This window comes from Leptopilina heterotoma, unplaced genomic scaffold (assembly GCF_015476425.1).
Source record: "Leptopilina heterotoma isolate Lh14 unplaced genomic scaffold, ASM1547642v1 Lhet_63, whole genome shotgun sequence".
NCBI lineage: Eukaryota > Metazoa > Arthropoda > Insecta > Hymenoptera > Figitidae > Leptopilina > Leptopilina heterotoma.
In genome coordinates, this window is record NW_025111149.1 from 669,110 (window position 1) to 683,920 (window position 14,811).

The following is a 14,811-nucleotide window of genomic DNA, read 5'->3' on the forward strand; positions in this document are numbered from 1 at the left end:
TTTATAAAAATAGTTGAATTGTTTCGAAGAAATTATTAAAAATTTTATGAAATAATTGAATTTTATGGAAATATTTGAAAATATTTGAATTCTTCCGAGAAATTCAATTAAAGATGTTTTGAAAATAATTGAATTCCTGCAAAGAATTTTACTATTTATAAAAATAATTGAATTCTTGCGAATAATTTTGCCATTTATAAAAATAATTGAATTGCTTTGAAGGATTTATTATGATTTTAGAAAATAATTGAATTTATTCGAAATACATTAAAATTTTTTTAAAAAATTCTTCCGAGGAATTCAATTTCAATTATTTACAAAATTAGCAATTAAATTCTTTAAAAGTTGATTTTCACAAATTTCTATAAAACACTTTAAAAAAAACAATTATTTTCAATTAAATTTGACAAAATTTCAGTAGGGGGGAGTCTCCAGTTGTGAGACACCTCCAGTTGTGAGACAGTCAATTTTTGTTAACATGCAATAGTTAAAAGCCGATTGGTTTATATAAAAACATTTCTTTTTATATGGGCCAACTTTTTCGTGTACGCCGAAGCGAATATAATATAAACTGTTTTTGTTAAATACCAACACTGTGTGTGATAATCGACTAAAAAGCGTTTTTTCAATAAATGCAAAGTACTTTTTTCCAAGTTAATTAATTGGAAAAGGTAAATGCATTTTCTTTTAGTGTTTTCCTTACATTTTGTGATGCAATATTGCATTGTTCCAATCTACGGTTGAAAATAATTTAATTTTCCTTTTTCAAAATAGCGCCAATTTCTGGGTGTGAGACACAGCATATCACCAGTTGTGAGACTGTGTCAACACCCATCTGGGCAGCATAAAAAATACGACTTTGTAGGCATACTATTTAAATGTTGTTTTGATGTTTTTTCTAGTATTTTTGGGCATGTCAAGTGGAAAAAAGTCAATTGATTCAGAAGAAATCAATTTTAATGCTCTTGTTGAAGCTATGAAATTGTGTTTATTTGATAGTCATATTTTGGCGAATAAATATTATTATTTAGTATATAATAATATATATTATTAATATATTTAATTATTTCTACTAAACATAACGTTTTATGTCAAACTTATTAAATTTTAGCAATTTTTAATGAGTGTCTCACAACTGGAGACATTTTTTTTTTTTGACAAAAGCGATATGCTCGGAAAATGTATCGTAAAATTTTTCGAGTTCATCGAAACACTACACTTTCTTTTAATAAAAGTTGCGTATTTCTGTTACCTTTCGAACGGTGTATTTTATTTACAATTTCGTTTACCCGTTTACAATTTACGGGTCAAAAATGAAACCCGTCTCACAACTGGAGACTCTCCCCTATTTATTGACACTTTTTTCAATTGTAAATTTCGAAAATTTAATTCGAGAAATTATTAAAAAATATTTTTTGAAGATTTGTCTATAGTTATTTTTCACATTTTTATATATAAAAATCGAAATAAGTTTCATTTTATACTAAAAATTATTTCTATATTTGGAAAAAATGTCGAAAAAGTCGTAATTTTTGAAAATAAGTCGAAAGAAGTCGCACTTTTTACTACCAGTAATTTTTACTGACGGTATTTTTCACTGGTAGTATTTTTTACTGACAGTGATTTTCACTGACAGTGTTTTTTACTGTCTGTATTTTTACTATCAATAATTTTTACTGACGGTTTTTTTACACTGGTAGTATTTTTTAATGAGAGTAATTTCTACTACCAGTACTTTTTCCTGGCGGTAATTTCTACTGAAAGTATTTTTTACTCAGAGTATTTTTTTAATTTAACTATTAAATAACAAATGTCTAAATTTTTTAGTTCGTGAATCAAAGATGTCACTCAAGTTCCGAACGTGTCCGTAAGAATAAAATCGAATTTTATACATTTTTCGCAAATATTTTTATTTAAATAGTATAAACTGTGAATAAAACGAAAAGTTTGTCACTTATTTTTTGTTTTTTGTACTTAAAATAAAAAATGTCACCTTTCATTTTGTAAAAAAAAAATTTGTAAATAATTACAAAATCACAGGAATTATTGCTTTGCGACATTTTGGATAGTCGCTGAATTCCTTTTTGTACAACCTGTGCTTTCCAAGAGCCCACAGTGTCATTTGATAAGCGCCAGCAAATGCAAAGAGTGCCGCTGAAAACAAATTTTTAATTGTTAATTATTTATTGTTAAATCAAATTCAAATTCAAAATTAATGAATTGAAAATCAATTAATTTGCTTTAGAAGAATTTTATTATCTTTGAAAATAATTGAATTCTTTCAAAAAATTTTATTAGAAATTTAAAAAAATAATTGAATTGAGGCCTTGGATCCAATAACTCGCCCGACGCTTGGAGGAACGCGCAACTGCCAGTCAGTGAGCAGTGAGCGCCTCTGGGCCACTCACTGCTACCCGACTGGTATTAGCGCGTGCCTTCGAGCGTCGGGCGAGTTATTGGATCCAAGGCCTCAATTGCTGTAAATAGTTTTACTATTTATAAAAATAATTGAATAATTTCGAAGAATTATTAAAACTTTAGAAAATATAATAATAAAGTTGAAATTATCGATCACTCCGAGTCAGGTTGAAAAAAATATAACAAATTTTATATTTTACGTTTCAACGGCACAGCCGTCCTCATCAGAAACTAAAATTTTATTATAAACAATTATTAAAAGAAATTACATAAACAAAACGAAAAATGTTTTTCAAAATAAACAATATAAATAAAAAAATACATAAATGACAAAATTATTAAAATTTCTTTTACCAGTAAAAATTTTGTTAAAACGAATAAATAATATTAAACATTTGAAAACTTGTAGATTGTCAAACGTTCTGATCAACGCAAATTACTACTTGACACTAATCAAATATAAAATTATTACACAGTCTGTCAATGATAAATAATCGAAAGGTCATTAAACTAATTACAATAAGTGAAAATAAATAGGAAATTTAATCGTCACAGTACGATTAAACAGTGGAAATCACAAATATTTCCTATCGTTAAGAAAATGTATATAACAATTACTAAGATTTTGAGTGTCATCCTTTCTATTTATCGAATTCTTTTGCAAATTAATATGAATCATTTCAGAAATTAGGCGTTTGCTCTCATTAGTTTCTTTGTCAAGTATATGAAATCTTTCCCAGTCAAAATTATGATTAAGTGAACTTCTATGAATTGCAGTGACACCAACTTTTGAATTTTTGTGTTCATTAATTCGTACTCCTACCATTCTTTTAGTTTCACCAACATACGATGCAGTACAATTTTTACATTGAATTTTATAAACAACATTAGTTCAACCTGACTCGGAGTGATCGATAATTTCAACTTTATTATTATAAATTTGCCGAGTGTTAGCTTCAATTTTTATTTACTTTAGAAAATAATTGAATCCTTTTGTGAAATTTTATTAAAATTGTATTGAAAATAATTAAATTCCTGTAAAGAATTTTACTATTTATAAAAATAATTGAATCCTTTAGTGAAATTTCATTAAAATTGTTTTGATAATAATTGAATTCTTGCTGAGAATTTTATTAAAATTTTTGAGAATACAAAACAATAATAATTAATTTTAATGAATCTATTATATATAATTATTAAAAAATTGAAGTTAAACTTAAAACTGTTAATAAACAATAATAACTGTTTATAAACTATAAACTGTTTATATTTGAAAAGATATGAGACAGTAAAATAAAAAATTAAAATTCACCTGGAAGACATTGGGTCATGATGGTGAAGCCGAGCCAGCTTCCAACTTCGTACGTGTAATTTGGACATGACACCAAATTGAAGAGAGCAGTGAATGGATTTCCATTGGGCACTGGAATTTTTCTTACAGTGGTGCCTGGTGGACGTAAATTTCTAAGTGCCAAATGAATACTGAGATTTCCACATTCACACAAGAAGAAAATTGTAGCTCCTATTAAAAATTGCATATGACTTGGAGGAGTGAATAGTGGATGATTAACGTGATAGGCGACGTACATTGCAAATAGCCAATAATATGAGCAATTTTTAAATAAATTTCGAATTGGCATCGTCGCATGACTAAAACGATGTACAAATAAGGTTTCAAGTAATCTTTTCGCATAATGAACCGTCCAACAAACAGCTGCCCAACTGAAATATTAAAAGAGGAAAATATAAATAAAATATTATAAAATAAATAAATATAATTAAATAAAATTTTAAAATATTTAAAGAAAAAACATTTTGATACCTTTTCTTATTTTTCGAACTTACTTATTTCCAAATTTATTTATTTATAGACCTTGGATCGATTAAAGATTTAAAATAGTCTAAAAAGTCGTCTATTTTATTCAGTATGTCGCGAAAATTTCATTTTGTATTTTCGTGAACTTTCACTAATTTCTAAATTCAATTATTCAAAAACTAAATAATTTTGTTAAATAAAAAATTACAATACTTGTTATTTATTCTTCCACTGAAATTTAAATAATTTTAAAAATTTCAATTTCAAACATTCTAAAAGTAAACTATTTTTAAAAATTAAAACTGCAATCCTTCCAAAATTTAATTATTTACAATAACTTTTAACTAAAATTCTTCTCTGAATAAATTATTCTTAATAATTTTTGAAATTTTGACGAGAATTCAATTATTTAAATATTTCAAAGTTATTGAATTCTTTCGAGAATTGTTAAAAAAAATTTCATTAAAATATTTAAAAATAATGAAATTCTTTGGAGGAATTTTATTAAAATTTTTTTTCTTAATAATTGTAAAAAATTGGATTTTTTAAAAAAATTGTAATGTAATTATTTTTGGATATATTTTGAAATTTTTAAAATATGTTGAAAATATGAAAATGTTACAAATAATTGGATTTTAAAAATTGTATAAAAAATTCTAAGAATTACCTATTTTTTGAAATTAAATTTCAATAAATATAATATGATAATATTATTATAACATTATTAATGTAATTATAGGAAAGGAATTTATCATTCGGTATCAATTATATTAAAAGTGGTGGCGAAATGATTTTATATTAATAGAGAGAGATATTCAATAAATAATTGTAAATTAATTTTCATTCTGATTTTTCTTCATAACTTTGAAGAAATTAATTTTCATTCTGATTTTTCTTCATAACTTTGAAGAAATTAATTGTTTTTTTAATTTTGCATTTAAAATTAGTCAAAATTTAATTTTCAAAAATTTTTATAAAGTACTAAAAAAATCAATCATTTTTAATAAAATTTTACAAAATTTTAATTTAATTATCTTATAGAAAAACTAACCAATAATAAATTTGGAAATCTGTGACTTATTATTTCTTACTCTATAAAAGTCAAAGTAATTTGCATTTTATGGCAAAAAACAATTATTTTGTTTGCAGTATTTGAAAGAAAAGTCGAAAAAGTCTCATTTTTTGAAAATTAGTCGAGAAAAGTCGTCTTTTCTGAAAATAGTCGTAAAATGTCAAATTTTATCCGAGGTCTGCATTTATAAATTTATAAATATATTAATTTATAAACATCTAAAATAATAATTATATAAATTATAGTTCATGAGATAACAATATTTACTCCTAAATTTAATTTTAAACGACGCTTATTTATCGAATGTTATTTGGATTATGGTGAAATCTTTCCATTCTTGTACAAGACGTCGATTAATATTTAATAACTTTGAACACGACTAGTTTTTTTTTCTCCCTTTTGGTTTATATATATTTTTATATTCTTTTTTCTTTAATAAAAGGTATATTTTGTAAACCCGTTTATATGAAATAAATAAATTAATTAATGAAAATATATATATTCATAAATATATATACTAATAAATATATAAAAATAAAAATTTATAAATAACTAATTTACAATTGTCAACAATTATTTGTAACAAAGAAGTAAGTTTGGCGTAATAATTACTATTACTGTTCTTCTAATGAATATGCATTTAATTTTGACCTTTAATCTGAAATTCTTCAGGAAGAATAGAATTTTTCACACCGAGCGATTTTTTTTTAATTTTGCAATATCACTGTTATTATAAAAGCATTTTACACAAGAAAAAAATACCGTTAACTAAATAAATTAACGTGACACACGATAAAGTTAATTTGTCTTTATATTATTTTTTCAGAAAGAAAAAAAAGGTCAAGAATTTCTCTGAAATCTCTATACATAATTAATTTCCAACCTAACGATAAAAAGAAACTCAAAAAGAAAAATTACAAAATTCACACCCAAAATTTGGTATACAGAATAATTGAAGACAAAAATTACACTGGAAAAAAAATTATTTTTATTTTACTTGAATCAAATAAATTTTATTTGCTTCAAATGCCATTTAATTGACTCAAATAAAAATGAATTGATTCAAGTAAATATTTAATTGACAGTAGTCAAGTAATCGGTTAATTGAATGAAATAAATTTATATTCACTGTAGGAAATAATTATTTCCTAAAAATAAAGAGTAAATTATTTTCTTTTAACTCACTGAGCTACACTGTGCATTTTACTATCTATAGTTCCATAAAATAACCAGGGTCTTTGGTAAAGCCAAAGGTAAACAATGAGTGGACCGGCATATTCAACAAGGAAAACTGTATTCCATCCAATCTGCGGTCCAAGATCTTTCATATATAATTTTGCGCCTGCTTTCAAATCGAGACTTTTTATTGTATCCGTGTCAGCCAATGATTTTCCCTTCGGCTGCGTTCTCAAGCTCTGCCTATCGGAGTACGGCGCTTTTTTAGTCTTATAAAGTCCATTTTTTATTTCACCTATCGTCGTACTTGGATTGACCTGGAAACGCCAATTATAAATTTTCTTTTTCCAATATTTCCTGTCATTATAATATTTTACATAAATTCACTATTACCACACAATTACGGATGTATAAACGGGGCAAAATTCTCAAGTGTACCAATTTCAAAATTGCAAGTTGTTGGATCGGGCTAATATTTTTACAGTATTTAGTACTATGTATGAGTACTTCAACCACCAAGTATTATGAAATTTTATAACAAATTGTGGAGGGGGGAGGGGGTTGAAGATTTTGGATAAGTATGAACAGTGAGTTTTCTAAAAAATCGTAGCTTCTATATAATAAAGCAAAAAAAATGTTGACCTTTATGTTTTTGGTAGGTTTTTTCACGCTCTTTCAAATGGTGAACATTTTTTTTTAAAAAATTCAAAATTTATTCTTTTTTTTTTGAAAATTAAAAATTTTTTTTGATTTTTTTTCAAGAAGGACCCTTTTTTTTCTCTTTTTTTTGTACCAAAAGAAAGCTTAAGATGTGTACTTTCAATAACTAAAACGAAAAAAATGACGTTTTTTTTTATTTCGAATTATTAATTAATTAATTAATAAAAATTAAAATATTTTACAACAAAATAAAGTTAACACAATTCTGAAGTTACTACTGTAAAGCACTACAAAATCCGCATCCAGCGAGTCCAATATGAAGTATTTTGGATAAATTGACGTTTTATATAAATAAATATTTATAAAAATTAATTAACAAATGAATATCATTTATAAAAATAAAGATAAAGTGTTAGTTTTTTTTACACAAATGTTTATACAATTCTACTTTTAAAAAAATGTATTCCACACGCAGAGAAATGGTTTTTGAAAACCAAGTTAAAAACGCTATTTCACATAGTAAAATATCGAATCATTATGAGATATAATTAAAAAAACTACCAGTTCTAATATTAAGTACTATTTCATGATTAATAGTGCTATTTGTACATAGTAGAAATTACCATTTTTTAAAAATGGTATCTTGAATTATTTTACATAGTTTTTTTAACTATGACGCGTTAGATGTTTTGCAAAGTGTGTAGTTATTTCAGTTAATGCTTTAAAGTATCTTTTACTAAAGTATACAAAGTATGGAATATTATTTTAAATACACCAAATACAATTTAAGAAAAGGAGAAAATATTATTTACAATACGGCAATTATGATGCTAGTCAGTCAAAATAGTATCTTACATAACGAAAACTCTCCATTAAAAAGTGTTTTATAACATTAATGCATATTATTTTATGCCATTAGAAATAACTAAAAATGTGTATTTATAATAGCAGTAAGTTCTACTTGTTGTAGGAGTTTATACTATTTCACATAGTAAAGAAATCAAGGAGAAAAATTGCCCCTTAACGTCTGAATATAATAGCTGCAAGACCCTTGCGCTATGAGTGGACCGTACTATTTCACATAGTAAAAGATCTTTTACTATGTGAAATAGTACGGTCCACTCATAGCGCATGGGTCTAAGACCTACTAAACCAAGTTAACGCACTGATTCAATGAATAACTGAAATTCTTTTTTTACATGGTGGACATTACCATTTTACACTGTGAAATTACATGTGTTCACAACACAGTACATTTTTTTTGTAATAGAAATGGCCATCAGCATCGTTTTTAGTTCTAAAAATAGACTTTCTGTATACCAACGTGTACTGTATACATTCAGTCGTCTCTGAAAACTCCAAACTTAAAGACGTTATTCGTAAAACTATTTTAAATTAAAATTTTTATTATTTAAATTTAATAAAACATGCATAAAAAATTAAAAAGTGAAATAAATGTTTGTTTGAGTGATTAAACTTTTCGCGAAAAAATCGTAATTTTAAGTACTTTTTGATTTATACATGAACATATATATAGTATAGTGTTGAATGTTGGCGTCATGATGCCAAAAATGTCCTGAAATACTAAAGGCGCTATCGAATTTAAGGTAAATATTTAAAAATTATAGTACTATTAAATTAGTTAATATTTAATTAATTAATTAAAGTTACACAAATTAACACTGCTTTCTGAACATGTAACTTGGAACTATTAGTATGTCTGTATACAGGATATTTGAATATTCTATATATATTTTATTTAATAAATGCTGACTTTATTTAATTTTACAGACGCTCAAGATGCAGTGCTTTTACACCTTTTGTCTACCATGATCACACCAATACAGATGAAGTACGGATCAACAAACGAAAAGCGAAAAACTAACCAAGGTGCAGCAGTTTAGTTTGGAAAAAGTTTATAAATGGTACAGTTAGTCATTTGAAAACATTGAATACATTGCTAAAAAGTGAATTTAATTTTTAAGATGACGTCAGTTTTTTCGTAAAAAAATGAGCAATTTGAAATTGTGTAATTATAAGCGCAAGACTACAAATTGAAACCATTATAATTAAGTGTATTCATTATTTTAAACTTTTGCTGTGTATATATTTATTTTAGATTAATAAAAATTATTATTGATGATTTAAATTAAAAATTTTACTTTTAATTTATTAAAACTTTTGTTTCTAGCAATTTCAGTTATTCCACAAAATTACAATCCTTATTTAAAATAGTTAAAATTTCCATGAATTAGTGAAATTTGACTGAGAATCAGTGACTCTATTCTCGCGATTTGAATCAGTGAAATTTCACTGAAGATCAGTTAAAAATGATTGAAATTTCAGTCATTTTTCACTGATTGGCCAATTAAAAAATATCTGAAATTTTCAATATGTGTGACATAAATTTTCAGTAGTTTTTTAATTGTCGAATCAGTAGAAAATGACTGAAATTTCAGTTATTTTTAACGGATTTTCAGTGAAATTCGACTGAATTGTCTGAAGACAATTTTACATTATGTTCAAAGTCATTTAGCACTAGCGTCGTGCACTATTAAAATAGTGGAGTTTACCATGTGGTTCATCGCGCAGTCATTCATTTAAAAATAGTGGAGATTACCATGAGGCATAGCGCGCTAGTCTTTCTCTCATAGTAGGTTCAAGTATTTGGAATTGTTATATTTTCTAGGCGGAAAAGTTACCTTTACTATTTAACCAAGTTCCAAAAAATATTTACATAGTTAGAACTAATATAATTAATAATATCAAATACTTTGATACCATAGTACAAAATACTCAATAAAATATTACACTTTACGATTAACTCGATGTGTCACGAAAATACTATGTGAAATAGTTTCAGCTTCTATTTTTAATAGTAATTTTAACTGAAAATTTTTCTCCGTGCAGTTATTTGCAACAATTGTTTAAATTAAATATTCAACACCTTATGCGTGTGTTGCGCTGAATAACTATCTTCCCGGCTTAATATTATTTGGCATTTTCTAAAGAATATTTTTTTATTTTTTACATTTTTGATGTAAGAAAAGATGGTTTTTTTTCACATTAATAATTTTTTAATATTTTAATATCAACAAGAAGTTTTTACGTAATTCCTAATAAATTAATTACAAAATAATTTAATCAGGGTGTCTACTATTTTCGTTTAACAAAATTCCCGGTTATTTCCCGGTTTTTCCCGGATATATCCTAATTTTTTCCCGGTTTGTTTCTTATCAAATGTAAATTTAAATTTGATTTTAAACATAAATAAATCATTAAATTTTCTGAAAATAATGATTTTTTCAAGTTTTTAAAAATAATCTTGTCTCTTTCTAATTATAATTGAAAATTGGATTTTTCAATTTTATTAAAATTACATTGATAATAGTTGAACTTCTGCAAAGAATTTTACTATTTATAAAAATAATTGAATCCTTCCAAAGAATGCTATTATTTATGAAAATAATTTAATTTTTGTGAAGAATTTTATTAAATTTTTTGAAAATAATAAGCAGCAATAATTAATTATTTACTTAATATCTAATAAACATTTAATTTGCTCAAGAAATAAATAAATATCATTTATTTGAACATTCAGAAATTTAAAATGATAAAAATTTAAGAGAAGTTCAATAATTATAATTATTAAATAATAATAGAATAGTATAATTTTTAGAAGCAAAAAATTGATTTAAAACTGTAAGAGGGACTTAAAATTTTAAAAATAAAATTATAATTATGGTCACTAACTTCCCTTGATTATTTTCGAAAAATTTAAATAAAATTCTTTAAAAAAATTCAATTATTTTTCAAAAAAAGTAAAAAAATTTCAATGATTTGTTTAGAAAAATTCAATTATCTTGAAACAATAGAATTGAAAAATTACAACAATTTTATTTTTTAGATTTAAAAAAATTTTGCGAAAGTTCAATTTCATTAAACAATTTTAAGTATGTATATTTTTTTAAATTAACTAATAAAAATTTTAATTATTAATCTTCGCAGTAAGAAACATGAATACATTAGAATTTAACTCTTTATAATATTCAATTATTAATCAATTATTAAATTAAAATACTTTGAAAATTCTATTTGTTAAAAAGTTTCTAATGAATTTCTTTAACAAATTTAATTACATATTTTCAGTCGAATTTCACAATATTTCTATTAACTCCATAATTTTTTAAAAATTTATTTACATAATATATTTGAATTGGTAACTGATTTTTTATCATCAAATTAATTATTTTTAACTAACTTAAATTTAGAGAACAGTATAAATATCTATAAAAATTGAAATAAAAATTGATTTTTTAAAAACAAATTAAAATAATAAAACTTTTTTAATTTTTGTGAAAAAATTCCCGGTTCGGTATAAAATTCCCGGCTAATTCCCGGTTTTTCCCGGTCAAATAAAATTCCCGGTTATTTCCCGGTTTTCCCGGAATTCCCGGTTAGTAGACACCCTGTTTAATAATAATAAATAATATTAAAATAATAAAAAATTATTGATGTAAAAAAGAAATCATCTTTTCTTACATCAAAAATGTAAAAAATAAAGAAAAATTCTATAGAAAATGTGAAATAATATTAAGCCGGGAAGATAGTTATGCAGCGCAACACACGCATAAGGTGATGAATATTTAATTTAAACAATTGTTGCAAATAACTGGAATACATTTTTTTAAAAGTAGAATTGTATAAACATTTGTGTAAAAAAAACTAACACTTTATCTTTATTTTTATAAATGATATTCATTTGTTAATTAATTTTTATAAATATTTATTTATAAAACGTCAATTTATCCAAAATACTTCATATTGGACTCGCTGGATGCGGATATTGTAGTGCTTTACAGTAGTAACTTCAGAATTGTGTTAACTTTATTTTGTTGTAAAATATTTCAATTTTTATTAATTTTTATTAATTAATTAATAATTCGAAAACAAAAAAAAGTCATTTTTTTCGTTTTAGTTATTGAAAGTACACATCTTAAGCTTTCTTTTGGTACAAAAAAAAGAGAAAAAAAGGGTCCTTCTTGAAAAAAAAATCAAAAAAATTTTTAATTTTCAAGAAAAAGGGTTAAATTTTGAATTTTTTTTTTTTAAATTTTCACCATTTGAAAGAGAGTGAAAAAACCTACCAAAAACATGTAGGTCAAAATTTTTTTTGCTTTATTATATAGAAGCTACGATTTTTTAGAAAACTCACTGTTCATACTTATCCAAAATCTTCAACCCTCTCCCCCCTCTACAATTTGTTATAAAATTTCATAATACTTGGTGGTTGAAGTACTCATACATAGTACTAAATACTGTGAAAATATTAGCCCGATCCAACAACTTGCAATTTTTGACATTGGTACACTTGAGAAATTTTGCCCCAAACATATTATTTTTCTGTAAACAAAATTGTAAACAATATTAAATATTTAACGCCAATTAAATAATAATCAGAATACTTAAAAATCTCTCTAAATTTGAATTTGTAAATTTTAGTAATTACTAATAAATAAATCGCTAATTTTTAATTAGTAAATTTTATTAATAAATCAGTAGAAATAACTGTTTTATTTTTATTTTATCTTATTATTTGTTATTTATTTATTTACTAATTATTTTTATCATCTCTTTAAATTTGAATTAGTAGAAATAACCATTTTATTTTTATTATCTTACTATTATTATTTTTTATTTATTTCTATCATCTCTTTTAATTTTAATTAGTAAAAATGTTTACTAATTTGAATTAGTGACAGAATTTTTACTTTTGAATTAGTAAATTTTACTAATAATAAATAATAAATTAGTAGAAATCACTATGTATTTTATTTTTATTATTATTAATTTTTATTAATTTATTTATTATTTAGTTCTATCATCTTTTTAAATTTTAATTATTAAAAATGTTTACTAATTTGAATTATCTGAGTGACTGAATTAGTGAATTTTACTTATAAATTAGTAAAAATCACAATTATTAAAAATTTTTTATCTTATTACTTTTATTATTATTTTAATTTGTTTATTTATTATTTATTTCTATCATCTCTTTGAATTTTAATTAGTGACAGACTTTTTACTTGTTAATTAGTAAATGTTACTAATTAATATTGATTTCTACAAATTTATTAGTAAAGTTTACTAATTCAAAAGCAGAAAGTCTGTCACTAATTCAAATTTAAATAGACGACAGAAATAAATAATAAATATAAAAATAAATAAAAATAATATAAATAGAGATTTCTACTAATTTATTAGTAAAACTTACTAATTTAAAAGTAGAAATTCAGTCACTAATTCAAATGAGTAAACATTTTTACTAATTCTAATTTAAAGAGACGATAAAAATAATAAATAAATAAATAAACATTTCTCAACTTTAAGTCAAAAATGAAAATTTACTCTTTATTAGTATGTAATTATTATTTAATAAACGACAATACTTTTATTTAACTGAAGCGTGAATTTTAAAAAGGGATCAACTCCGAAAGCCGTAAGAGACACTTTTCACTTTCTATTGTCAAGCGAAAATGACACTTACGATTTTTCAACTTGAGTCTATTTCAATTTCACGATCGAATTCTTAACAAAAATACAAATTTTTGAAAATTAAAGTTTAGAACAAAAAAATCTAAAAACGTGAAAATAAAAAACTAACTTATTTTAATACATTACTCAATTATCATTATGGTTACTATTATTCCAATTTAATATTAACACTTTTTTCACTACTTTATCAACATTATTTATTGATTATTTTTCCTTGTGTTATTATGTTTACTATCATTATTATTGTCTCCTTTAGTCTCTATTATTTTTACTATCAATATTTTGCTCCAATTTTGCTACTTTAATATTTTCACTACTTTTTACTTTTTACATTTTACATTTTTTATCACCACTGCAGATTATAAAACGCCAATAAAAACCAAAAAGCACAAAGTTCATATTTTTAAAAAAAAATTCAAAATTTATTTACATACCTTGACATTTTCGATAAATTTTGAGTTTGAAGCGACAAGAACTTCGATCTGTGTGAAAAAATAGGAATTACAATTAACAAATCAAATATTATTGAATAAAATTGATCGGTATGCAAAATTTAAATTGTAATTTATATTAATTTACCTCCATTATTTTCTATTAAATTTTAATTCGGCTTTCCGTGCTTTAATCTCGGAGAGTCTAGACAACTATGATGCGTCGTTTTTCGACCACGACACAAGGTGTTTTCACTGTCGACCACATGGAGGATAGGGGCGCTTTAAAAACAGGAGAATATTTTCTGTAGAGAGCACCGGCGCGAGTTATGCCAACGTCACGCAAATACACTGCTATGTATATAAACTTTCTGTCACGAAACGAGAAATTCCATTTTAAATTTTCTCTCTCTCTAATAATTAAAATATTAATGAGAAGAGGAGAAATATACAAAGTTCTATGTCCGGACGTAAAATTTTATTTTTTCAAAAATTAAAAAGATTTTAATTTTAACCCGTTTCAAAATTCAATTATTTCTAAAAATTCACGCTATAATGTTTTTAATATTCAATTATAATTTAAAATTTTAAGTGAAATTCATTTTTTAATCAATTTTTATTAGAAAATTTCCCGAGAATTAAATATTATTTAAATACAAAAAGAAATAATTTATTCAGTAATT

The 14,811-nt window shown here is 23.9% G+C and overlaps 1 protein-coding gene across 1 annotated transcript; it reads right to left on the bottom strand.

Annotated features, from left to right (window-relative positions):
• Positions 1-1,889: 1,889 nt before the first annotated feature.
• Positions 1,890-14,449, bottom strand: LOC122509824 (very-long-chain enoyl-CoA reductase). The gene is made up of 5 exons (XM_043624081.1): positions 14,277-14,449; positions 14,132-14,179; positions 6,492-6,799; positions 3,731-4,140; positions 1,890-2,154 (listed from the first exon to the last, which is right to left on the bottom strand). Exons 1-5 carry the CDS (start codon positions 14,280-14,282, stop codon positions 2,027-2,029), a joined length of 900 nt encoding a protein of 299 aa, XP_043480016.1. The 5' UTR covers positions 14,283-14,449; the 3' UTR covers positions 1,890-2,026.
• Positions 14,450-14,811: the final 362 nt, after the last annotated feature.